At 52.0% G+C, this 23,552-nt stretch overlaps 2 protein-coding genes across 3 annotated transcripts; one reads left to right on the forward strand and one right to left on the reverse strand.

Annotated features, from left to right (window-relative positions):
* Positions 1 to 2,561: 2,561 nt before the first annotated feature.
* On the reverse strand, positions 2,562 to 10,964 carry TRUB2 (TruB pseudouridine synthase family member 2). The gene is made up of 8 exons (XM_080670836.1): positions 10,821 to 10,964; positions 10,356 to 10,484; positions 9,286 to 9,360; positions 7,887 to 7,948; positions 6,728 to 6,809; positions 4,318 to 4,390; positions 3,910 to 4,046; positions 2,562 to 3,133 (listed from the first exon to the last, which is right to left on the reverse strand). Exons 1-8 carry the CDS (start codon positions 10,927 to 10,929, stop codon positions 2,724 to 2,726), a joined length of 1,077 nt encoding a protein of 358 aa, XP_080526962.1. The 5' UTR covers positions 10,930 to 10,964; the 3' UTR covers positions 2,562 to 2,723.
* A 3-nt stretch (positions 10,965 to 10,967) lies between these two features.
* On the forward strand, positions 10,968 to 21,318 carry COQ4 (coenzyme Q4). Of its 2 annotated transcripts, XM_080670837.1 has the most exons (7): positions 10,968 to 11,458; positions 11,553 to 11,684; positions 12,963 to 13,059; positions 13,807 to 13,909; positions 18,078 to 18,207; positions 18,751 to 18,844; positions 19,324 to 21,318. In XM_080670837.1, the coding sequence occupies exons 1-7, from the start codon at positions 11,389 to 11,391 to the stop codon at positions 19,487 to 19,489; spliced, it is 792 nt and encodes a 263-aa protein (XP_080526963.1). In that variant the 5' UTR covers positions 10,968 to 11,388; the 3' UTR covers positions 19,490 to 21,318. The 2 variants fall into 2 exon arrangements, with proteins under 2 accessions (XP_080526963.1, XP_080526964.1); XM_080670838.1 differs by lacking the exons at positions 18,078 to 18,207; positions 18,751 to 18,844 and having other exon boundaries at positions 11,081 to 11,458; positions 19,324 to 21,317.
* The last annotated feature ends 2,234 nt before the right edge of the window (positions 21,319 to 23,552 follow it).

Below are 23,552 nucleotides of genomic sequence, written 5' to 3' on the forward strand. Positions count from 1 at the left end.
AGGCTTGGCCCTGCTCCAGGCTACAAAGTTTTAATTGTAGAAGATAAATAAACCCCAGATACCAGGGCCTCCGCTTGGGTCGCCAGGGAGCGTGGCCGGCCTGCAAACCACCACAGGCCCCTCGCCCAGGCTGCCTCACGCCCCAAGGGAACCCCCACCCTGATCCGGGAAACCCTTCAGGGCAAACCAGCTGGCCCCCACCCGTGCACCAGGCCTCTATCCTATCTAATAAAAGAGTAATATGCAGATTGACCATCACTCCAACACACAAGATGGCTGCCCCCACGTGTTCAAAGATCTTGCCCCCATGTGGACATAAGATGGCCACCCCAAGATGGCCAGCAAGGGAGGGCAGTTGGGAGGGACCAGGCCTCCAAGGGAAGGCAGTTGTGGGTGATCAGGCCAGCAGGGGAGGGCAGTTGGGAGGGACCAGGCCTGCAAGGGAGGACAGTTGGTGGCGGTCAAGCCTGCAGGGGAGGGCAGTTAGGGGTGACCAAGCTGCCAGAGGAGGGAAGTTGGGGGTGACCAGGCCTGCAGGGAAAGGCAGTTGGGAGGGACCCAGGCCTGCATGGGAGAGCAGTTGGGGGGGACCAGGCCTGCAGGGGAGGGCAGTTAGGGGGGACCAGGCCTGCAGGGGAGGGCAGTTAGGGGCAAACAGGCTGGCAGGGGAGTGGTTAGAGGGTAATCAGGCTGGCAGGCAGAAGCGGTTAGGGACAATCAGGAAGGCAGGCAGGCGAGCAGTTGGGAGCCAGCAGTCCTGGATTGTGAGATCCAGGTGGGATCGGGCCTAAACGGGCAGTCGGACATACCTCGAGGGGTCCCAGATTGGAGAGGGTGCAGGCTGGGCTGAGGGACACCCCCCTTCCCCGTGCACGAATTTCGTGCACCGGGCCTCTAGTTTTATTATAAAGGGTACTGTCAGAACAGGAGAATGGAAGCGACGCACAGGGCAGGGTAGGAGGGAAGGGGTGAGGGGCGCTCTCTGGGTGTGCCATCCTCAGCACCGAGGTATGTTCACTAACCCGGAGCTCTCTGAACCCCATCACTTAGGTTTCTGGGCTCTACTCCAGACCTACTGAGTCAGAATCTGAGAGTTTGGGTTAGAATCTGGATTCTCAAAGATCTCTCCAGACTATGTTTGTGTGTTTTTTCAATTGACTTTTTTTTTGAAGTTGTTTGCAGAAAACTTGAGAGTACAGAGCATTCCCATATACTCAGCACAGTTTCCCGTATTATTGTATTAACATCTTACATGAGTTTGATATGTTTGTTATCGGTTACTGGGAGGAAGCCCTCCGATGTAAAGGGCCATTTTCATCACATCACATCGAGGCCTGGCAGTGTGGCCCAGTTGGTTGAGCTTTGTCCCATGCACCAGGAGGTAGCCAGTTCCTTACTCAGTCAGGGCACATGCCCGGGTTACAGGCTCGATCCCCAGTGTGGGGCGTGCAGGAGACAGCCAATGATTCTCTCTCATCATTGATGTTTCTATCTCCCTCCCCCTTCCTCTCTGAAATCAATGTGTGTGTGTGTGTGTGTATTTTTTTTAAGAGTACATACTAGCACATGACTTATCACTGCTGATGTTGACCTTTAATCACCTGGCTGAGGTCGTGTTTGCCCATTTTCCAACTGATTTTTATACCAGAGAAACAATGTAAGGGAGGGAAGGCCTCTGACCCTACCTGTGACAACACTTTAAGGTCATTGTTCAGAGGTGTAGCCACAGCAAGCAGACAGCTCACATACAGAGAGCATCGTATGTGCCAGGCCTGTGACAAGCACCTGACCATGATTTCAATCTGTCCCCACAACAATCCCAAGGGGTGGGGAGGTGGGCGAAATCATTATGCTCATGCTAGGGAGAAGGGAGCTTTTGAGGCCTCACAGCCAGGAGCCCACATCTCTCAGCACTGAGCTGCGGTGCCCGGAGTGAAGGTGAGGGGGCCCTGGTGACTGGGGCCTCCTCTCCCCCGATGACAGCAGAGACAAGAGACAAGCAATGCTTCCCCTCGGCCCAAACCGGAGCTCTAGCCAGAGGCCAACTCACTCCTTCCAGTCTGAGTGTTCTCAGCGGCAAATACCCACATGCCTAGAGGTGAACACAACTAGGCCAAACAAAGAAAGTGCACAGGGGCTAGCATCCAAAACCTAGAGAAATAAAACTGGCAGAAAAAATGGCTAAGAAAATGGGGGAGGGGTCATTTCCTTTTTCTTTAATATATTTTATTGATTTTTTACAGAGAGGAAGGGAGAGGGATAGAGAGCTAGAAACATCGATGAGAGAGAAACATCGATCAGCTGCCTCCTGCACACCTCCTACTGGGGATGTGCCCGCAACCAAGGTACATCATGCCCTTGACCAAAATCGAACCTGGGACCTTTCAGTCCGCAGGCCAACTGAGCCAAACCAGTTAGGGCGGGGTCATTTTCTTGATGGTATTAGAAGAGATCTTTTGATCCTTTTTATGCTATATTTAAACAGTTCCTTACTGACACTCAACTACTGAGCCATGCCGGCCAGGCTAGATTTATTTTTAAATATATACATATGATTCATGTCATTTGCCCAGTTTGTTTTATAAGAGCTCCTTCTACATTATGGATATCAGTTCTTCATGAAGCATTGCAAGTGTTTTTATCAGTCTGTCATGCGTGTATTGTCTTTTTCTCCATGTAGAAGTTTTTCCTTTCAGTTGGGTCAAGTGTTTTCTCCTACAGCTTCAAAGGTTCACGTCACATTTAATAAAGCTTCTACTACTCTCTCTGCAGTCATCCACCCCAGCTCCTGAACAGCTCTGATCTTTACCCACCCGCTGCCCCACAGCCGTCCAGCCTTCCAAGGCAGGGCTTTGCCCCTCGTTGTCCCCCTGCCAGCCTGGACCCTGGAGCTGCTGGGTGCCCAGCCCCAAGTTCTTCTCCAGCTCTGCTGCCACCCGGGGGGCTGCGACCTGGATGGCGTCCTGGATGCTGTGCAGGTCCCAATGGGTCCTCAGGAGGGCATCGTCCAGGGTGAAGAAGCCATCCCGCGTGCGCCGCACGTGGGAGCAGACAGCGGTGGTCTTCAGCTCCAGGCCGATTTCATGCACCAGACTCCGCAGCTGCTTCTGCGTCTCGTGCATGCACTGCACCTCTGCCAGCGACATGCAACAACAGACACGGCTGTCAGGAGCACAGCCTTGGGTGTTAGCTAATCTAGATCCACGCCCCTTGGTACCTCCTCGCTGTGAAATAACCTTAGCAAAACACCTTAGTTCTCCAGGGCTTTGCTATTCAAAGTGTTGACTAAGGGCCACCCTGTAGGGAAAGGTTGTTAGACAGACAAAATCTCAGGCCCCACCCAGACCTGCTGACTCAGAATATGCCTTGTAAGAAGACCCCCAGGTGATGTGTGGGCAGGTCAAAGTCAAAGCACTGCTGTAAGAATTGGTTTGCTCATCTGTAAAATGGGTGGCTATGAGGGGTCCAAGGGATAATCGATACTATCGGGTGTTTAGCACGGGGAGAATCTTGGTTAGTGCCCAAGAAATGGAGCCCTGGTTAATATGATCAGTGGAGAAGAAAGCAGTGTGTGTGGCGGGGGGGAAGAGGGGGCTAGGTCTGGTGCGACAGGGGAAGTGAGAATGCTGTGTGATGGCCCACATCTACTTGAAGCAGCGGGTGGCTCTGGAAGTGAGCCGCTAAACATAACAGTTGCTTGTTAAGTTCTGGCTTCAAAGGGTGACTTGGCAGAAGACAGGACAGCATTTGTTCTGTGTGCCTATGATCGGCCAAGTCCAGCCCAAGGCTGGGAAGGAAGTCAGTCCTTGCTGCCTTGGCCAGCAGAGTTCGGGGCTGGCATGTGCCGGCCTCTGCAAGGGCATTCCGTGGAGTCCCATCTCCCTGCTCCAACTTCCTGGGGCAACTTACCTAAGAGGAATTCTGGAGGCGCAAAGTGGAGGCATCGGATGCCGGTTATCAGCATCGGGGACTTGTTCATGGGCCGGATCAAGCCTTTCACGGCCATCTCGTAGGCCTCCTGGGTCCGCAGATCGAGGTTGGAGTACCTGGGATCAGGAGGTGGACAGACTTGGGTGGCTGGCGTGGGGTGGGGAACTGGGCCCTCAGTTTCCCCAAGGCCTGGCCTATGACCCAACACAGAAGCACTTCTGCATGCTGTGGAAGGAATGGAAGGTTCATGTCTGGTTTCAGGCTCTGAAAAGATCTGTGGAATCTGCCCCTGAGGGAGGCTAAGGGAGCCCTGTAGGACGCAAGTCTTGCTCTTCTAGCACCTCCTAAAGGGCCGTTTCAGGGAGGTGTGGGTGGGGCCCCACTTACGTCACCAGGGCCTTCTGATGGGAGCCTTGGATCACGGCTAGGATTCGCTCCAGTTTCTCTCTGGTCACGTGGTCTGAAAAAGGACAGGGATGGTTAGCACACAGGTGCCTGCTAAGGCTGCGCAACAGCAACCTGACAAACTCCCTCCCCCAAACCAGCCTCAGAATTTGAAGGGCATCCCAGAACATCATCTGGTCCATTTGGGGGTTGAGAGGCCTTTGAGAAGCTTATGGAAGTGTGGGCCCCTCTTCTCAGAAAGATACACATGAACTCAGCATGTTAAGGACACGTTCAAGGGGCTGTGAGACTCTAGATTACAAACATTTTCTTCTGGAAATGGAGCTCAAAGATAAAATCTGATTTCTGCCTAGTATTCAGGGATGGTGCCATCTGTCCAAATGCAGAAACAGGTGGCAAAAGTGGGAGTAGCTCTGCCTGCTGGTCTCACCGAGTATCTATGGGGCAGGCAGCAGCAAAGCCTGGGGACACTCACAAACTCTGCTGGCAGGCTGATCCTGTGGCCCAGCTGGGGCAAGTGCCAACGTATGGCGCCAAAGCTTAGGGAGCAGGTGTGGTAGCTGAAGGCTTGCCAGCTTGGAAGGGCCTAGGCCTCTCATCCCTTCTGCCTGGCTTATTTCATGCTGTTTGTTGTCTTATCTGGAATGCCCCTACCACTGCCCCTTCCTCTCATGTATAGCCAACTCAAACGCTGCCTCCTCCAGGAAGCCCTCCTGGAGCATGTGGCTTTTTCTTCCTGGCTTCTGTCATCTGCACCTGGGTCTCTTTCCCAATTAATTTTCTTTGGTTTTTACATTATTTTTTAATTATGTAATTGATATATGAATCTTATTTAAAAAATTTAAATCTGCATCCTGACTAATGTAACTCAGTTAGTTGGGTATTATCCTGTGCACTGAAAGGTTGCCAGTTTGATTCCGGTCAGGGCACATGCCTGGGTTGTGGGCACATCCCCAGTAGGAGGTGTGTAGGAGGCAGCTGATGGACAATTCCCTCCCACATTGATGCTTCTCTCTCTCCCCCTCTCCCTTCCTCGCCTTCTAAAAAAAGAAACCAAAAAATAGCCCTGGCCCGTTTGGCTCAGTGGATAGAGCATCGGCCTGCAGACTGAGGGGTCCCAGGTTCGATTCTGGTCAAGGGCCTGTACCTTGGTTGCAGGCACATCCCCAGTAGGGGGTGTGCAGGAGGCAGCTGATCGATGTTTCTCTCTCATCGATGTTTCTAACTCTCTATCCCTCTCCCTTCCTCTCTGTAAAAATCAATAAAATATATTTAGAAAAAACAACAACAATAAAATAAAAAAATCTTAAACAAACAAAAAGAAATTCAGATCCGCACCAACAAACATCTCTATCACTGTTATCATTTCTATCATCGTCCATCCTCTATTCTCCAAATTCGGGCTTCCTTCTCCCCAGACGTGTCAACTTGGTAGTTGTCTTTAGATGTGTTTTGGATGCTGACACACACCGACACATACACAGTGTTGCTTTGCCAGGCTTTAACCTTCCCCAGAAGGTGTAGGTGTGTCTGCTCTCCTGTTAAGACTGTGAGTTCACTGTAGTTGGAGACCCATCTAATTTACTAGTACTGTATGTCCTCGCAGTGCCTAGACCATGGTTGGTGCTCAAAACACATGCCAAATAAACAAATGCAATGATTATATATACATATACATATATGTATATGTATATACATTTTTTTAAATTTTTTTTGCGCGAGAGGAAAGGAGAGGGAGAGAGAAACACCGATTTGTTGTTCCACTTCTACATGCATTCATTGGTTGATTTTTGAATGTGCACGGACCAGGGATCAAACCCACAACCTTAGCATGTCAGGACAACACTCTAACCAGCTATCTGGCCAGAACAAACACAATGAATTATAGACGGTGTTAGAACATGGTGAGAGTAAGTGAAGAATGGACCGACCATCCATCCATCCATCCATCCCCCATCCAACCATTCATTCATCCATCATCCCTACCTATCCACAATCCACCCATCCCCCATCTAACAAGCACCTCCCACGTCCCAGACCCTGAGCTGTGTGTGATCACAGGAGCGAAATTAGTTTCTACTCATGGGTATCAGTCTGGTGGGGAGATGGATTTTAAATAATTAGTAATCATTAGTTAATTACTGTTCTGGGAGTCCATCTAGTCCAAGTGTAAGGGCTAGAAAGCTCCCCTGGGGAAGTGACATTTAAAACAGGTGAAGAGGCACAAGGGAACATAGGGCCCTCCCGACAGAACGGTATGTCCAAAGCCCCCCCAAGAGTAGCCCAAGCTTGGTGTGTCTAAGAGACTGGGGGCGAGAAATCACGGGAAAGCCAATGCGGAGGCAGCCTCAGCTGCTCCTCCCACACGCCCTGGGCTCCCAGGGGCTCTCACCATATGTTGTCTTCTCCACCAGCCGCCCGTCCTCGCGGAAGTCATCTGTGGCTTTGCCCAGGAGGCCGCGAACCGTGTAATCCTGCGAGGACAGGGAGGGGAAGGTCCAGTTGTGTCCCTGCTCTGAGCCTCAGCACTGAGGAGGGAGGTGCTAGGCTGAGGCTGGGGCCATTAGGTCCTCAGGGAGCTCAGGCGCTCAGTCCCTGCCTGGCTACCCACTGCCCCCAGGGGAAGGATGCTGGACTTTCCTATGACAGTCAGGACTGGCAGCCACAAAGGGCACTGAACAACATACTGCAACCACTCCACGCCTCTCCACTCCAGCAAACCTGACGATCTGTCATGCTGGCCCCCTCCTAGCACGCCCTGTGGGCTTCTTTCCACCCCCTCGAAGTAGGACCCAGGCAGCTGAACGCCTCTGCCACAACTCAGAGTAAAGATGACAACGATGATAGAGATGATGGCGACAGTGACACTGACGGAGCATTTACCATGGGCTACGTGGCATGTAGTCACTAATCTAATCTTCCAAGTGACCCGAATACAGGAGAGGTACTATTATCCTTCCCATTTAAGAGATGAGGAAGCGGAGGCACACAGATGTTAAGTAATCCACGCCAGGACCCATAGCTGGCACAGGTAGAAGCTGGTTCTGGCTCCAGAATTCGTGCTCTTAACCATTAAAAACATGGACCTTCTAACATGACTCCTATTGCACACACTCGTGGTGCCAGATCGCCCTGATGCCTAGACGGTGACATCCACCTCTCAGTCTTGAGGAGAGAATGAAGTGGTGTCATGATCAGGCTCCAGTGTCAGACAAATCCCGGTTCAAACTCCAGCTCTGTCCCTGAGCAAGTGACATCCTCTCTCTGAGTTCTCTCATCTGCAAAATGGATTAACAGACCCCACTTTGCAGGGAAGTAGTGAGGCGCTCACGAGGGAGTCCACATACAGTGCTCAGCACAGGGCAGTCAGCATGCAATAATGCCAGCTGTCATTGTTCCGTTACTGTTCGTCTTCCACAGCCTATGACCATAAAAACATGCTTACTTATGACCTGGATGTTCCCAATGGGATGCTCTCAGCTTCAGAATCCTGCCAGTGACCCCCAGGGAAAGGACCAGAGGATAAGCAGGCTGTCCCCAGCCCCCTGTACCTTGGTGAGGTGTGCGTGGTACATGTCGGTGAGGAGACTGCATCCCTGTCCCACGCCGAGCACTGAAAGGAACCCAGGCTGATCTCACATCTGGTCCCCCCTTCCCGTTTCCCTGGGACCCCAACCCCACACCTGCCATCAGAATACTCCCACCTCCAATGCTGCTGAAGCCAGCAGGGGGCAAGGACAGCTTCTTCTACAGGAAGCAAGTGAGCTCCTCTGGGTATATATAACCGTGTGGATTTCTGGGTCCCACCCATTTGCACTGACTCTGACTTGTGGTGGGGAGGGGCCTAGGATGCTTAGCAAGCTCTCCAGGGGGTTCTTTCTTTCTTTTTTTAAAAAAGGATTTTAAATTGATTTTTAGAGCGAGAGGAAGGGAGAGGGAGAGAGAAACATGGATATGAGAGGAAAACATTGAAAGGCTGCCTCCCGCATGCCCCCTACTGGGATCAAGCCTGCAACCTGGGCACGTGCCCTGACCAGGAATTGAACGAGCAACCTTTTGGTGTACCGGATGACAACCAACCAACCGAGCCACACCGGCCAGGGCTTTCCAGGGGTTTCTGATGCACTCAAAAGCAAGAGACCGCTGGCCCAGTCACAGACCGGCACTGAAACCAGGGGAGGCTCTAAGCATGTCCTTAACCTCCTTGGGCTTCAGGCTCTTCATCCGTCAAGTGGGGATGAAAACATTGCCTGGCCCCTGTCGTGAAGACTGAGGCAATGCACAGGAAGCAGTCAGCACAAAGGAAGGGCCCCATAAATGAGGGCATTGTGGCCACTCCCTGCCTTTCCCCGGCTGTTTCTCCCTCTGGCTGAAGGAGAGAATGATCCTTCATTCACTCCTAGACAGGGAGGCGGGCATGAGATCATGTCTGCCTGCCAGTGCCCCAGGAAGCAAGACAAGGGGAGTGACTGTCGCATATGGATGTAGATACCGCCTGACCCTGGGGACACAGATGGCTCATGACTCAGGGCTTTGTGTGTCCAGGCCCTCGCTAGTAAGGCCACAGTCACATGCTTGGCTACCCCACGAAAGCGATGATGGCTTCCCCTCTCCGGGACAAGGGCATTCACTAGCCATGCGACCTAGGACAAGTCACCTAAGCTAGTGGAACCTTACTTTCTTCATTCACAAAATCATACAATATCTACCTAGTAAGGCTGCTGTGGTGAATACATGTGCACAAATGCCTTTGTACCACATCATATGCAGAGGTCACTTGATATAGGTGGGCGACTGTGACTCCCCCCACCCCCTTCCACCAGCTGATCAGATTTGGGGCGAGAATCGGGAGAATAGTGGTAAGAAATGGATGTCAGGTGAGAAGTGGGCTGGGCTCCTGGTATCTCCCAATCCTCTCCCAAGCCTATAGGACTGCACCCCCTCACCTACCAAGCACCCCAGATGCCTGGACATCCAGCTGGTGTCCCATGCCAATCTTCAGGCTGGTGAATGCTGGTCCACGTACTAGAAAGAAACAAATGCGGTACCTTTCCTCAACAAATAAGGATGGCTCTGGGCTGTGTGATGACTTCATTCCTAGTATGTAGCCTTACAGATATAGGTTGGACCTCATAGGATTGTGGTGAAGTTTCAATGAGATGGTATTTGAGAAAAGCTTAACACAGTATCTAGTACAAAGTACCAGGGGTGGGCAAACTTTTTGACTCGAGGGCCACAATGGGTTCTTAAACTGGACCGGAGGGCCGGAACAAAAGCATGGATGGAGTGTTTGTGTGAACTAATATAAATTCAAAGTAAAGGAGCGGAGGAGAGAGCAAGAGAACCCTCCGCTGTTTCGGCTCCACGGGCCGGATAGAACAGCCGAACGGGCCGGATCCGGCCCGCGGGCCGTAGTTTGCCCACGGCTGAAGTAGACCATTAAGATACCATACTTGTGATTGTTATACTGTAGAGTCACTGACTATCACTGTTGAAGAGGTTTAGAGGTTCCCCTTGGTCTTCCCAAGCCTCCCAACATCTTCTACCTCCTTAGGACTTCTACCCGAGGGTCTCAATTCCTACCTGGAGTCTGAGACAGTAAAGGGTCAACAAACTACAGTCCACAGGACAAATCCTCAAGCCTGTTTTTATAATGGCCCATGAGTTAAATTTTCCCCCCATTTTTCACAGATTCAAAAAAAAATCAAGTGAATAATAGTTTGTGACATATGAAAATTATATGAGATTCAAAGGTCAGTATCCATAAATAAAGTTTTATTGAAATACAGCCAGGCTCATTGCTTTACATACTGCCTACAGCTGCTTTTGCACTACAATGGCAGAATTGAACCTGCAAAGGCTGAAGTATTTACTAAAATTTGCATATTCCTTGCCAAACACTTCAACTCCACTGTGGCCCTCCAAAGGTCTGGGACTGGAGTCTGAGTACTGACTGGGACACTGACTCTGGACAGCGATTTCCTGCGAAGTGACCCCCACCCTGCCTGAATGTGCCTTACCCAGCGGATGGTTGGTGAGGGTGGGCACACTGGTGGCTGTGAGGGTCAGCTCCTCTTCGCTGCCTTCCACGGGGCCCAGCAGAAAGCGAACACGCTGTTTAGGGGCAGGAGGCTTCCTAGCATTGAGACCTGTGCATACACAGGTAAAGGACATCTTGTCAATTCTGTCCCATGGAGATGCGGAAGACAGACGAGGACCCACGGTGCGCATCAGCGAACAGAACAGTAGTTAGGAAACAGACGAGTTCAAATCCCAACCTTATTATTTACTGCTTATGACAACGGACAATACCGAGTCCGTTTACCCTTTTGAACACAAGGGAAGGTGAGGCGTAACACAGGATTAGAAACGCGCTCTGCCCAGCCGACTAGATCACATGACTTTATTTTGCTAGAGGATCAGAAGCGGAAAAGGATTCCCGGGAGAACGGGCGCGCAATCGGGAGTCTGGCTAGAGGCACTCACCCTTCAGAAGCTGCAGCTCCACCGTATCCCGCAGGTGCTTCCAGTTCAGCCCCGGGGGCTTGTAGACCGCAAAGAGCCCATGCAACCGGGCCACGCCGGCGGCCCCCATGTCTGCAGCCGGCGGCGCAGGTTCCGGGCAAACCTGGGCGGACGGAAGTGCCGTACGGTCCCGCACCAAATAGAGTCCTTACAATGGACGCCGGCAGGTTTCGCAGCCGGAAGTGGTTCTCCCCCTAACATCCTCGGGGGAACGACGTGTGGAAAAGGAAGTGTGTTCCGTCGCCGAAGCCCTGTGCTAGCTGGTCTGACTGAGAGAACCTTCCCGGGGTGAAGTGAAATGGGGAGTTTTAATCCGTAGAGTAGGTGGCAGACAGATCGCCTGGGTTTACTTCTCATATTTAGCGATAGGGCCCTTTCCTCGGCCCTACTCCCCCGCCTTCCAAAGGCCCTACTCAGAGTCATAGGGATCGAGTTCTTCTGACCTTCCGGGCGCTCCGTCGCCAGAGAAGTTTGGAGCAGCGGCCCTGCCCGGCCGTCCTCCCGCCACCGTAGGGCATCGCGTGCTGTCATGGTGACGTTGCTGCGCGGGACTCTGCGTCCCCTCCGTCTGTTCCAAGCTCTCCCTGGCCCTGCTGCAGGCAAGTGGCGGAGACGGAGGGAAGTCTTGGGGGTCCCCGCCCCCCTCCCCCCCACACACACGCATTTGACCCGGGCCTTTTTCTTGCCCCGTAGATGTGCCCCTCCGAACTGCGAGCCATGGCACCGGCTTGCTCTACCCCGAACACATCCCCACGTCCCTGCTGCAGAAGGTGCTGTTGACCGCCGGCTCTGCGGGCATGGCCCTCTACAACCCGTATCGCCACGGTAAGGCCGCCCATGCCCCGCGCTCCCCGGGGGGGCCCTTGCCTTGGAAGCCTGGGCAGGCCCCGACCGCTGTCAAAATTTCCGTTTTCTACGGGTAACTGGGGAATAGACTAGGTCCGGGCACCCAAGGCTGGTGGCTGTAGCTCATAATCACCCGGTACACTCGTAAAAATGCAGATGCCTGGGTTCCGTACCTGTCAGGTGTGGAGAGCGCAGGAGGAAGGGGCCTGGAAACTGAGCCTCTCCCCTTTGAAACTACTTCCCAGGATATTCTGTCATCCAGCCACAATGACAACCTCTGGACTAAACAGGTGATTTATAAGCACCATTGAATGATAACATCCCACCAGAAATTAAACTTTGTAAGGTTAGGGACCATGACTGCCCCATTCCACTGTATCGGCAGCATTTTGGATAGTGCCTGGCCCGTAATAAAGGCTCGATAAATGTTTCCTGGGTGCATAACTAGAACATCCTAAGATTCTGCCATGCCTTTCTCATCCCTCCCAGGCTTCTTACGTCTGGAGAGTACTATTACTCCTGCTAATAAAAACGATAATGCTGACTGCTCACTGAGCACATTCTGGCTGCTCCCTGTGCTAAGTGCTTTATTATGCATGATGGTTTTGATTTCTAAATTAACCCTATTAGAAAGGTGTTATCTGCACTTCACAAACTAGGACACTGGGGCTTGGAAATGTGAAGCAGTTTATACAAGATCACCTAGATAGGGATTGCACCTGGACTCAAACCCAATACTCTGATCCCAAAGCTTGTACCTGTCAATGGAGACATTATATAGTGTGTTGTGATAATGGATGTGACAGTGATCCGGAAAGCACTGTGCTAACCAGAGCCACCTCATCCCAGTAGACCAGTGGTCGGCAAACTGCGGCTCGCGAGCCACATGCGGCTCGTGAGCCGCGGTTTGCCGCTCTGTTCACTAATGAGTTTGCCGACCACTGACCTAGGCTCTCGATTCCAATAATTACAGGCTGTTGTTGTTCCTTGTGATTAAGCCCCTATCCCAGTGGTCGGCAAACTCATTAGTCAACAGAGCGGCAAACCGCAGTTTGCCAACCACTGCAGTAGACTAATAACTGCAATACTAGTAACTATAGGTATATTGAGCCCTAACTGTGCAGGATGATTTGCTAAGTGTTTTACATGAATCCTCCTAACTGAGAGGTAGATCTTTATCAGTTAGGAAAGTAAGACTCAGACCAGGTCAAGTAACTTACCTAATCATTTCCCGTATTTGTCCCAATTTCCTTTCAGACATGGTTGCAGTTCTAGGGGAGACCACAGGATGCCATGCCCTGAAGGTCCTCAGGGACCAGATGAAGAGGGATTCAGAGGGCGCCCAGATCCTGCAGTAGGTGCCAGCTCTGCCTGGGGGTGTTGGTTGGGAATATTCTGTGGGGTTCTCGAGTCACATTGTGTCAGTCCTGTTCCTCTAGGGCAGTGGTCGGCAAACTGCGGCTCGCGAGCCACATGCGACTCTTTGGCTCCTTGAGTGTGGCTCTTCCACAAAATACCACGGCCTGGGTGAGTCTGTTTTGAAGAAGTGGTGTTAGAAGAAGTTTAAGTTTAAAAAATTTGGCTCTCAAAAGAAATTTCAATCATTGTACTGTTGATATTTGGCTCTGTTGACTAATGAGTTTGCCGACCACTGCTCTAGGGAGCTCTCCATATCCTGGCTGTGGATGGCTGCACAGGCTGGGCACTGCTTAACTCCAGGGATGCAATTCATATAGATACTACGATGACCCCTGGGTAGTGCCATCTGTTGGCCTCGGCCCAGTTCCAGCCACAGGGCTCTATACCCTCTCTAAGCGCCCATAATACGTGCTCGCTGTGCCCTCACCCCTTCCTCCAGTGCCCTTGGTGAGTGCCCTGCCCACCTCTGAGGTCTGCCTGCATAGACTGTGCCCCTGTAGGCAGGAAGCACGACCTTCTTGCTATAGTCTCCTCAGTCCCTGCCACCTAGAAGCTCCCTCAGGACTTGGTGGCCCCGTTGCTGCTCTGCCCCTTCACCTCTCTCACCCTTGTTCCAGCTGAGCCTTTTACCTGCCTTAGCTGGTGCCCTCCCAATACCTAGGTCCTGCCTTCTGCCTTGCAGGGAGCGTCCCCGGATCTCTCTGTCCACCCTTGACCTGGACAAGCTCCAGAGCCTACCTGAGGGCTCCCTCGGCCGCGAGTATCTCCGTTTTCTGGATGTGAATGTGAGTGTCCAGGGTCTGTGCCTTTGGCCCCCACCAGGAAGGTCAGATGAGTGGCATGGGAGTGACGTCCCAAGGAAGGAGGAGGCCTAAGGTGCCACCATGGGCAGGAGTGCTTTTCAGTCTCTTGTGCCAAGGCTTTGCCATGTTCTCTGGGACAGGTAAATGGGCCAGTAACATCGCTCCAACTGAGAATTCTGGCTAGCATTTATTAACCTCTTACTGCGTTCCAGATGCCAGGCTCACATGATCTTGCTGAATCCTCCCAATAATGCCGTCAGATATGTTTTATTATCCCCTTTGAATAGATGAAACTGAGGCTCAGAGGATTTAAGCAACTTGCTGACTTCATGCAGCCAGTGTTAATGGAAGCAGTGCGGGGTATACACACCCAGATCATGCTGTTAACTGCTGCCCTGTGCCCCCAGTTCCAGAGAATATGCTTCCCTAGGGCCGTGGTCGGCAAACTGCGGCTCGCGAGCCACATGCGGCTCTTTGGCCCCTTGAGTGTGGCTCTTCCACAAAATACCACGGCCTGGGCGAGTCTATTCTGAAGAAGTGGCGTTAGAAGAAGTTTAAGTTTAAAAAATGTGGCTCTCAAAAGAAATTTCAATCGTCGTACTGTTGATATTTGGCTCTGTTGACTAATGAGTTTGCCGACCACTGCCCTAGGGTATTGCAAGTCGTGGCACTCTCCAGCCCCAGGTGGAGGAGTGGGGGGGAGGGTCCCAATTACTGAGGCACTCATTCATTTAGCATCTGGCATGTGTCATCACGTTGTTCCAGGTCCTGGGGACATAATAGTGAACTAGCCAGGCAAGATCTCTGCCCTTAAGGAAGCTAATATTCTGGTTGGGGAGGTAAATAAAACAGTAAAAGAAAGAAATTGTCATATAAAAAGTCATGTAAAATATTTATTGAGTACTTAGAACTTACCAGACACGGCTCATAGTAACTGGGATACAGTGACTAAAACCAGCCAAGAGCCTACCTTGTGGGCTTCCATTCTAGCAGGTGGTGCTATGAGGACAGCAATCGTCGAGACAGGACAAGGGTGGGAGTGGGGTTGGCCTCTTTGATGCGGTGGTCATGGGAGACTAAGAAGAGGAGGAGGAGCCAGCCCTGAGGAAACACAGGAGGACCATTCCTAGGGATTGGCAAGTGTGAGGCTCTGTGAGTTTGAGGAGAGGGAGACCTACCCACGTGGCCGCAGAGGAGAGGTCAGCCGGGCCAGGCCCTGCCAGCCATGGGAAGGAGTCTGCATTTTGTAATAGGAGCAATAGGAAGCCGCGGAGGGTTTCAAGCAGGAGAGTAACATCTGATTTATAAAAGCACTTTAGGGTACAGCGCCTGCCCCTCCCCCCACCCACCAACATGTACACATCCCCCCCGCCCCCCAAAGGACCTCTGAAGTGCTATCCAGCCCAGCGCAGGAGCCAGCCAGGCTGGAGGAGGTGATGGAGTGAGTGAAGGTTCCTTTGGAATTGGGTTTCTCCACCTTGGCACTATTGACTTTTTGGGCTGGATAATTCTTTGTTGTGGGGCTGTCCTGTGCATTGTAGAATGTTTAGCAGCCTCCCTGGCCTCTACCCACCAGATGACAGTAGCACCTCCCCAAGTCCTAACCACCACAAATGTCTCCAGACTTCGCAAATGTCCCCTGGTGGACAGTCGAGAACCACTGCTCTAGGTTATTATCCTTGAAAAAATAACCTGCCCCCACAGCCCCAGCTGTGGTAACAGACCTAGCAATTGTGACACTTCCAGAGGATGGGAACCAGCAGCCCACAAAAGGTGAAGTAACACCTTTGTTACCAGCAGAGATTTAGTTCAAGGTTCAAAGTCAAGTCTCCCTCCCTGAGTGGACATTGGTAAGGAATGTGGTCAGTTGTCCTTGAGGCATCAGGATTGTAAGGCATGAGCTTTGGAGTTAAGAGTAGGCGAGTTAGAATCCAGCCTCTTGAGTCATTTGGCCTTTCTGAGGCTGAGATTCCTCATCTGAGGAAAAGGGACCTAATGTTTATCTTCCGGGACACTTATAAGGCTTATCAATAATGGATGGTAGCCAAAACCAGTTTGGCTCAGTGGATGGAGCATCGGCCTGCGGACTGAAGGGTCCCGGGTTCGATTCCGGTCAAGGGCACGTAACTTGGTTGCGGGCACATCCCCAGTAGGAGGTGTGCAGGAGGCAGCTGATAGATGTTTCTCTCTCATCGATGTTTCTGACTGTCTATCCCTCTTCCTTCCTCTCTGTAAAAAAATCAATAAAAAAAATATATTAAATAATGGATGGTAAAGCTGTTGGCTTTGGAATCCAGCAAACTTTGTTTCAAATCCTGGCTCAGCCATTTGGTTAGTTGTGTGATCTTGGGCAAGTTACCTTATCTCTCTGAGCCTCATTTTTCTTTTTTTTTCCAATATATTTTTTTTTATTGATTTCAGAGAGGAAGGGAGAGAGAGATAGAAACATCAGTGATGAGAGAAAATCATTGATTGGCTGCCTCCAGCACACCCTTCCCTCCTAGGGATCAAGCCAGCAACCCTGGAATCGAACTGTGATCTCCTGGTTCATAGGGTCCACGCTCAACCTCTGAGCCACACCAGCGGGCTCATCTTTCTTATCTGTATCTGAGGCTCATCACAGTATCCACCCCCTGGATGTTCATGAAGATGAAGTATGGTCATATATGTAAAGGGCGTCATACAGTGCAGGCACATAGTAGGGACTCAGTAAGTCCAGCTGCTATTACTGTGATCACCTTCAGCTTCACACAAGTAGAACGCTGCAGAAGAAAGTAGGACCCGGTGAGGCCACACATCGAGCATAGCACTGAACCAGCAGCCCAAAGCTGCAAAGACACAAACCGCTCAACCTCCGGGAAACGCACCAAGGTAACCTGCCCCTAGAGTCACCCCGGGAGGGACAGCCTTCTGACACGCTTGGGGACAGGAAGGCCAGACTGCTGCAGCGCTCTTCACGGAAATAGAATGCAAGCCGCGTAGGAAATTTAAACCTGCTGCTAGCTACTCTAGGAAAGCCAAAAAGAAAGAGGTGGAATCAATTTTAATAACATTTTGTTTAACCCAGTGTATTTACAATACGTTTCAGCATGTAGTCAGTATTTTTTAATTCTTGAGATTTGCCACTATTCTCATACTAAGTCTTTGAAATCCAGTGTGTAATTTTCATGTATAGCATGTCTCAGCTGGAACTTGCCAGCTCATTGGCCACTTGTGGCAAGTGGTGCTGTGTGGGACAGCCAGGTCTAGGAAAAGAGACATTAACAAGCACATGCATTAAAAACAAAAAGCACCTGCGTTAAACAGGATAAAGCCACAATCATGTCAAGTGCCATAGGGAGGTACAGCATGCTACAAGAGACCATACTGTGGGCCTGATCAGTCTGAAGGTCAGGAACACTCTGCCCTTGGAGGGGACACTTAAGCGGGGTCATAAAGGATGAGCAGGAATTATCAAGGTGAAGATGAGGGTGGTGGGAGAGAACAGGCTAGGATCCTTAGCTCATGCTAAGGACCTCCCCTCCCCCCCCCCCCCCCCGCCTCAATTTCTAATTGTGGTAAAACACACACACATAAAATTTCCCATTTTTCCTGGCCAGGCTCATTTGGTACTTAGAGTATTGTCCTGATATGCCAGGGTTTCAGGTTTGATCCCCGGTCAGGGTACCTGCAAGAATCAGCCAATAAATGCATCAATAAGTAGAACAACAAATCATGTTTCTCTCCCCGCTCTCTAACATGAATCAATCAATAAAGAAAATTTTTCAAATGTTCCCATCTTATCTATCTCTAACTGGACAGCTCAGTACTGTTAAGTATACTCACATTGTTATAAAACCAACCTCCAGAGCTTTTTCTTCTTGTCCAACTGAAATTCTATCCCCATTAAAATCCTGCTTCCCCCTCTCCCTGGGGCTTTTTTACCATACATTCCAACAGGTTACATATCTTATGTGTGAATTGGCATAGGCTGAGGGGTTGCCAATACCACGAAGAATTCCCCTGTCAGCCGGTATAGATAGAAGCAAAGGCCCCGGAGAGTCTTGAGGGTATGAGTTTGGTGGGAGTGGTTGACAGAGTCAAGGAGAGGCTGGCAGTAGGGCCTTGGGAACTGTGGGAAAGGGGTCTAGGGGAGGCTCATGGTTGTCAGAGGGTCTCCCCAGATACCCGGGCACCCACCCGATTCGTGGACGATGAGGAGCTAGCGTACGTGATCCAGCGGTACCGGGAGGTGCATGACATGCTCCACACCTTGCTGGGGATGCCCACCAACATCCTGGGTGAGTGCCAGCTGCCTTGAGAGTGGGGGTTGGGCAGGGCGGGATGCTCCAGCAAGCCTGTCCATCAGGGTCTGTGTTTAGGGCCGGGGCAGGGCTCGCCGCTCTCTGCCACCCACCAACTAGCTGACATAGTGCCTCATTTTTTGCTTTATCCGAACATCTTGGTAGCCTCTGTGCCATCCCCAGTACCTCTCATGGCTCCTACACAGATAGAGCAGCATCCAAGCAGCAGGCTCCCTCTCCCGACACCCTCAGGAGCTCCCTAAGGCCTGTAGGAACTAGCCTGGCTGTCAAGTCCTCTGCATTCCGACCCCGAACTTCCTCTCCAGCCCTTCTTTCCTCTGGCTCTTTCTTGGGCCCTGTCCTTCCCACCAAGCCAAGTGCCTGGCACAGCACAGACCAGACTGAGTATGGCTGACCCCTTGTAGAGAAGAGACACCTTAGAGAGGAGCAGACACCTCACTGTTCCCTGCCATGAGCATCCCCGGCCTCTCTTCCTGGCCCCTCCTCACCTCCCACCTCCATCCCTACCCTGTCCCGCAGGGGAGATCGTGGTGAAGTGGTTTGAGGCTGTCCAGACTGGCTTGCCCATGTGCATCCTGGGCGCGCTCTTTGGACCGATCCGACTCAGTGCCCAGTAAGTTCTCAAGGGGTGAGGGGTCAAGGGAGATGTCAAAGGGGCCAAGGCTCCAGAAAAGGAAGAGCATGCAGCCTTCCTAAGCAGCCTCGGTGGTCCTCCAGGAAGCCAGGGTGGAAAGAATGGGGCCTGGCCCAGGGCCTCCAGGGCAATAAATGAAGCCTGGACAGTTCATGGGACCCTAAGGCTCTTGGGCCGGCCTCGGTGCCAGGGCAGAATGATGCAGTTGCGTCTGGGGGCAATCTAGCATTAGTTTCTGGAGCCAGGTAGCCCTCAATTTAAACCTGGGCTTGGCGCGGTCAGGATGTGTGGCTCCGGACACGGGATTCTAACCTCGCTGAGCTTCTGCTTCCTCATTGGAAAATTGGTGATAATAACTACTTCGTCTTGGGTCTGTGTGAGGATCAACTGAGAAAATGCACGTGGACTGCTGGGCACACTGTCAGGACCCTCTGTTTTCTCCCTTTGCTGCCCCACAGGCAACTGCAAGTGCTGGTCTCGGAGCTGGTCCCATGGGCAGTTCAGAACGGGCGCAGGGCCCCGTGTGTCCTCAATCTGTACTACGAGCGGCGCTGGGAGCAGCCCCTGAAGGCTCTGCGGGAGGAGTTGGGCATCACGGACCCCCCCATGCACATCAAGGCCTAGGCCCTCCTCACCCTCACCCCACCCACTTCCTGGAGGCAGAAGGCTCCGTGGCCACTACCTTTGTTCCTTTTGAACATTGACCCTTGGATATCCTTTTCTTTGAACATTGACCCTTGGATATTACTTATCAGAATTTGTCGTAACACTGCTGAGTGGCTCTCAGGGCCAGCCCAGGCGGGAGCAGGCAGTGCAGTGCGGCTCCCAGGGAGCCTGGAGCTGCCCGAAGAGAACCACACGTGGACAGGAACCAGCCATCTGGACTCGCGCTGGTCCACACCCGTTCTAGACCCCTCCCTGCCAGCCAGGGCTTTCTGGGTGCCAGGCTGGGTGTCCTCCCAGGAGTGAGGATGCGACCCCATCCCAACGGCCAGAGAAGAGGGAGGCAGAGGGGAAGGGAGTCTCCAGTGTCTGAAGAAAGGCTCCATCAGGTCGAGCGCCTGCTTCCCTGCCTTCGCCCAGTGCTGGCTGACTGGCAGCCTTGGGCCTTTGAGCCCCGAGAGGAAACACCCTCTCCAGTCTGCGCTTCAGCCGCTTGGCCCACCTCTGGCCTGAGGTTGGCCAGGTTCAAGCTCCTAACTCCTCTAGGGTTTTCTAGCAGAGGGCCTAGGCAAACCCTTCCCCTCGGCCCATTTCATCAGTGAAGGGAATGAACACAGCACCTCCTCTGGTCATTGCGGAGGTTTCATGAGGTGATGCTTCAGAGAGCATCCGGGAAAGGACCGAGAGGCAGGAGCGATTGCGTCACTGTGTGCGCAGGTGGAGGAGCAGCTGCGAGACTCCAGGCTCTTCTTAGAGCAGCAACCAGGCATTGTCCTTGGGTCAGAGCCACGGAGTGGGGACAGACAAGTAAAAGGGATCGTGGAAGAGTACGTGGCCCTGGCTTTGGATTTAGAACCAGATACTCTGCGAGAATGGCAGAGCCTTTAGAGTTTTGAGGGACTAGTTCCTCATTGTGTGGCCAGGGCAGCAAAGGCCCAGAACGGGCAAGGACTTGGCTGGAGTAACTGGAACACAGGTTGCAAGGCCTCCTGCTTGGCTTTCCTGTGCCTCAGTTTCCCTATGGATAATAACAACTACAGTGTAGTTATAACTGTACTGTGTGCTAAGCAGTACCAAACACTTCTGTAGATTATCACATTGACACCAACAATCATGGGGGGAGTGGTACTATTTATTGTATTTTCCTAATGAGGCCACAGGAACAGAGCTGGGGCTGGAACGGGGGTTGTCAGAAGACCTGCTCAGCACTGCCATGCCTGTGTGTCGGCCTTGTGCCCACCACATCCCAGTCTAGGGCTCCCAGTGGCAGAGGGAGGACATGGGAGGCTGGAGGCTGACCTCGGAGCCATCGTCTTTTCAAGAGGGAAGTCTTTTCCTGAGCTCTTGGAGTTTCTGCAGAAAGAGGAGGAGGTTGGAGGGAGCGCCTCAGACCTCATCGGTCTTTGCAGGATAGGCCTTTCCAGACCTGCCAGCTGTTTCCATGGCTTCCCAGGGTCCCATGCACTGTCCCTAGAGCAGTAAAAGTCAACAGTGCCAAGATCAGGGGAGAAAGGTCAGACTCGAGATGGCCTCTGCCCAGCCTGGTAGCTCACCTGCTCCAGCCTCTTGGTGCCTGCACAACCCTGGGCCTCTGCAGCACGCAAGAGATGGGCGCTGGGTACCAGGCAGAGTCCTCTTTCCAGATCATAGGGTGGCATTTTTGTCACCAGCTGGAGGAAAATTATACTGGCTATAGCTACCACGTACTGAGTTCTTACCACGGGCCATGAGGCCCTGTCAACTTCTGCCTAAAAACTTATATTCACCTTAATAAACCATGTTGACCTTTTTCCTGTCTTTGTCCCCAAGTCATTACATAGTCAGCTTCTTGATATTCACACCTGTGCTCAGATGTCACCTCAAGAGGGGCTTGCCCTGACCATGCCATCTGAAACAGCCCCCTCCCCTTTACTCCGCATCACCTTGTTAGAGTGCTTACCACTCAGAAATCATTGTTTTCAACTTTTTATTTATTTTTACTTTTATTTTTCAGAGAGAGAGAGAGGAAGGGAGAGAAACACTGATTTGACATTCCACTTATTTATGCATTCATTGGTTGCTTCTTGTATGTGTCCTGACCAGAGATCGAACCTGCAACCTTGATGAATGGGGACGATGCCCTAACCAACTGAGCTACCGGGCCAGAGCACTCTGAAATTATTTTGTTTATTGACTTACAAGTTCCATGTCTGCTCCAGGAGGGCAGGGACCCTATTCTTTCACTGCTGGGAACAGTGCTTGGCACACACACACACGTTGTGGAAGGAATGGATGTCAAGCTCCATGCTGAGCACCCCACATGCAAGACCTTATTCAGCCCCCACCACAGCCTCGCTTCATGGTGAAGACCCTGGGTCTCAGGTTCAGAGAGTGTCCTGGGTCCCACGCCGGGGGGTGGTGGAGCTTGTCTCAGGACGCACAGGTCTGAGTCCTCTCCCAGAAGCCGAGGGGAGCTCCCTTTCCCTCTGCCCCACAAAAGCCACATGCAGCTGATCCAGAGCAGTGTTTGGGGCCCAGGCGCTAAAGACAGACCCGACTCGCCACTGACCAGCTCTGCCCCTGACTAGGGCACCCCTTGGAGCCTCTGTTTTCTTCTCTGTAAAATAGGGAGGGAGAGTAACATGCCTGTCCCACAACAGGGCCATGTGCTCATGCAGTTTAGCACATAGTAAACACTTAGGAAGTGGAAGCTGTCATTTGCCAGGAAGGCCCTTGGAGGCCTCTGAGGTCATCATGTACAAAGAAACCAGAGGTGTTTATTTTGCACACAGCCAGAGTGGGTGGACTTACACAACTCAGAGGTCACTAACACCACACAACTGGATATCTGTGGGGTAAGTGCCTGCTGGGTGCCAGGGGTCAAACCACTCCACTCTAGAGAGGTTTAATTCAAGTGAGTCCAAATGTGAGGCTCTGGTAAATCTAGAGATTTAAGTGCTGATGTTCCCTAATGCAGGGCAGATGGGGGTCATGTCTGTGGAAAGGAGCCCAATGTGAGGTCAGCCTAAGCCAGTGGTCGGCAAACTGCGGCTTGCGAGCCACGGTTTGCCGCTCTGTTGACTAATGAGTTTGCCGACCACTGGCCTAGGCTGAGCCTGTCCCACAAATGACAGCGTACAGCTTCTGCCCTTCCTAAGAACCTGCATTGCCTCTTCACCGCACCAGGACAAACCTCAGCCTGGCACACCAAGGCCTTTCCAATCCCTTCCCACCACGTGGCCTTCCCTGCCCATGCACCCTGATGCAAAAGCCCACGAGTGTCTTCTTCTTCTTTTTTTTAAAATATATTTTTATTGATTTCAGAGGAAGGGAGAGGGAGAGAGAGATAGAAACATCAATGATGAGAGAGAATCATTGATTGGCTGCCTCCTGCACACCCCCTCTTGGGGATTGAGCCTGAAACCCAGGCATGTGCCCTTGACCGGAATCGAACCCGGGACCCTTCAGTCCACAGGCTGATGCTCTATCCACTGAGCCAGACCGGCTAGGGCCCACCAGTGTCTTCTAAGTGTTTGCTGATTGCTGGGGGTTCTCAGTGCTCAAGACAGCTGCATCCCCACCCTCTTGGATGAGCAACTTTATGGCAGCTGAGGCCTTCCATGTGCCAGCCCTGGGCTGACAGCTTGACATGCATATCTCATTGAATCAGTACCCAGCCCCACGAAGCAGGGGCCTGATGGCTGGATTCCCATTCTACAGATGAGGACACTGAGGCTCCATGGGGAGAGGTGATTTGCTCAGTGTCTCATAGTTGGGGATGGAAGTGCAACCCAGATGCATCTGACTACAAAGCAAAGAAGACATCACAATAATGTGTAAAGGGTATTACAGAAGCGCAGTGAGCAATCTAGTCTAGTGATTTAATCTCCACCTGCCCTCTCTGTGTGTCAACTAGACTATAAGCAACTTGAAGGCAGGTTGTCTTGTTGCCTCTGTGTCCCCTTGCACCTTACCCCTCAGGCCTGGCCCCATGGCTGTGGGCTGACTGCTTTGGCTTCACCAACGTGACCTGCCTGGGTGGAGG

The sequence above is a fragment of the Plecotus auritus genome, assembly GCF_963455305.1.
Source record: "Plecotus auritus genome assembly, chromosome: 5".
NCBI lineage: Eukaryota > Metazoa > Chordata > Mammalia > Chiroptera > Vespertilionidae > Plecotus > Plecotus auritus.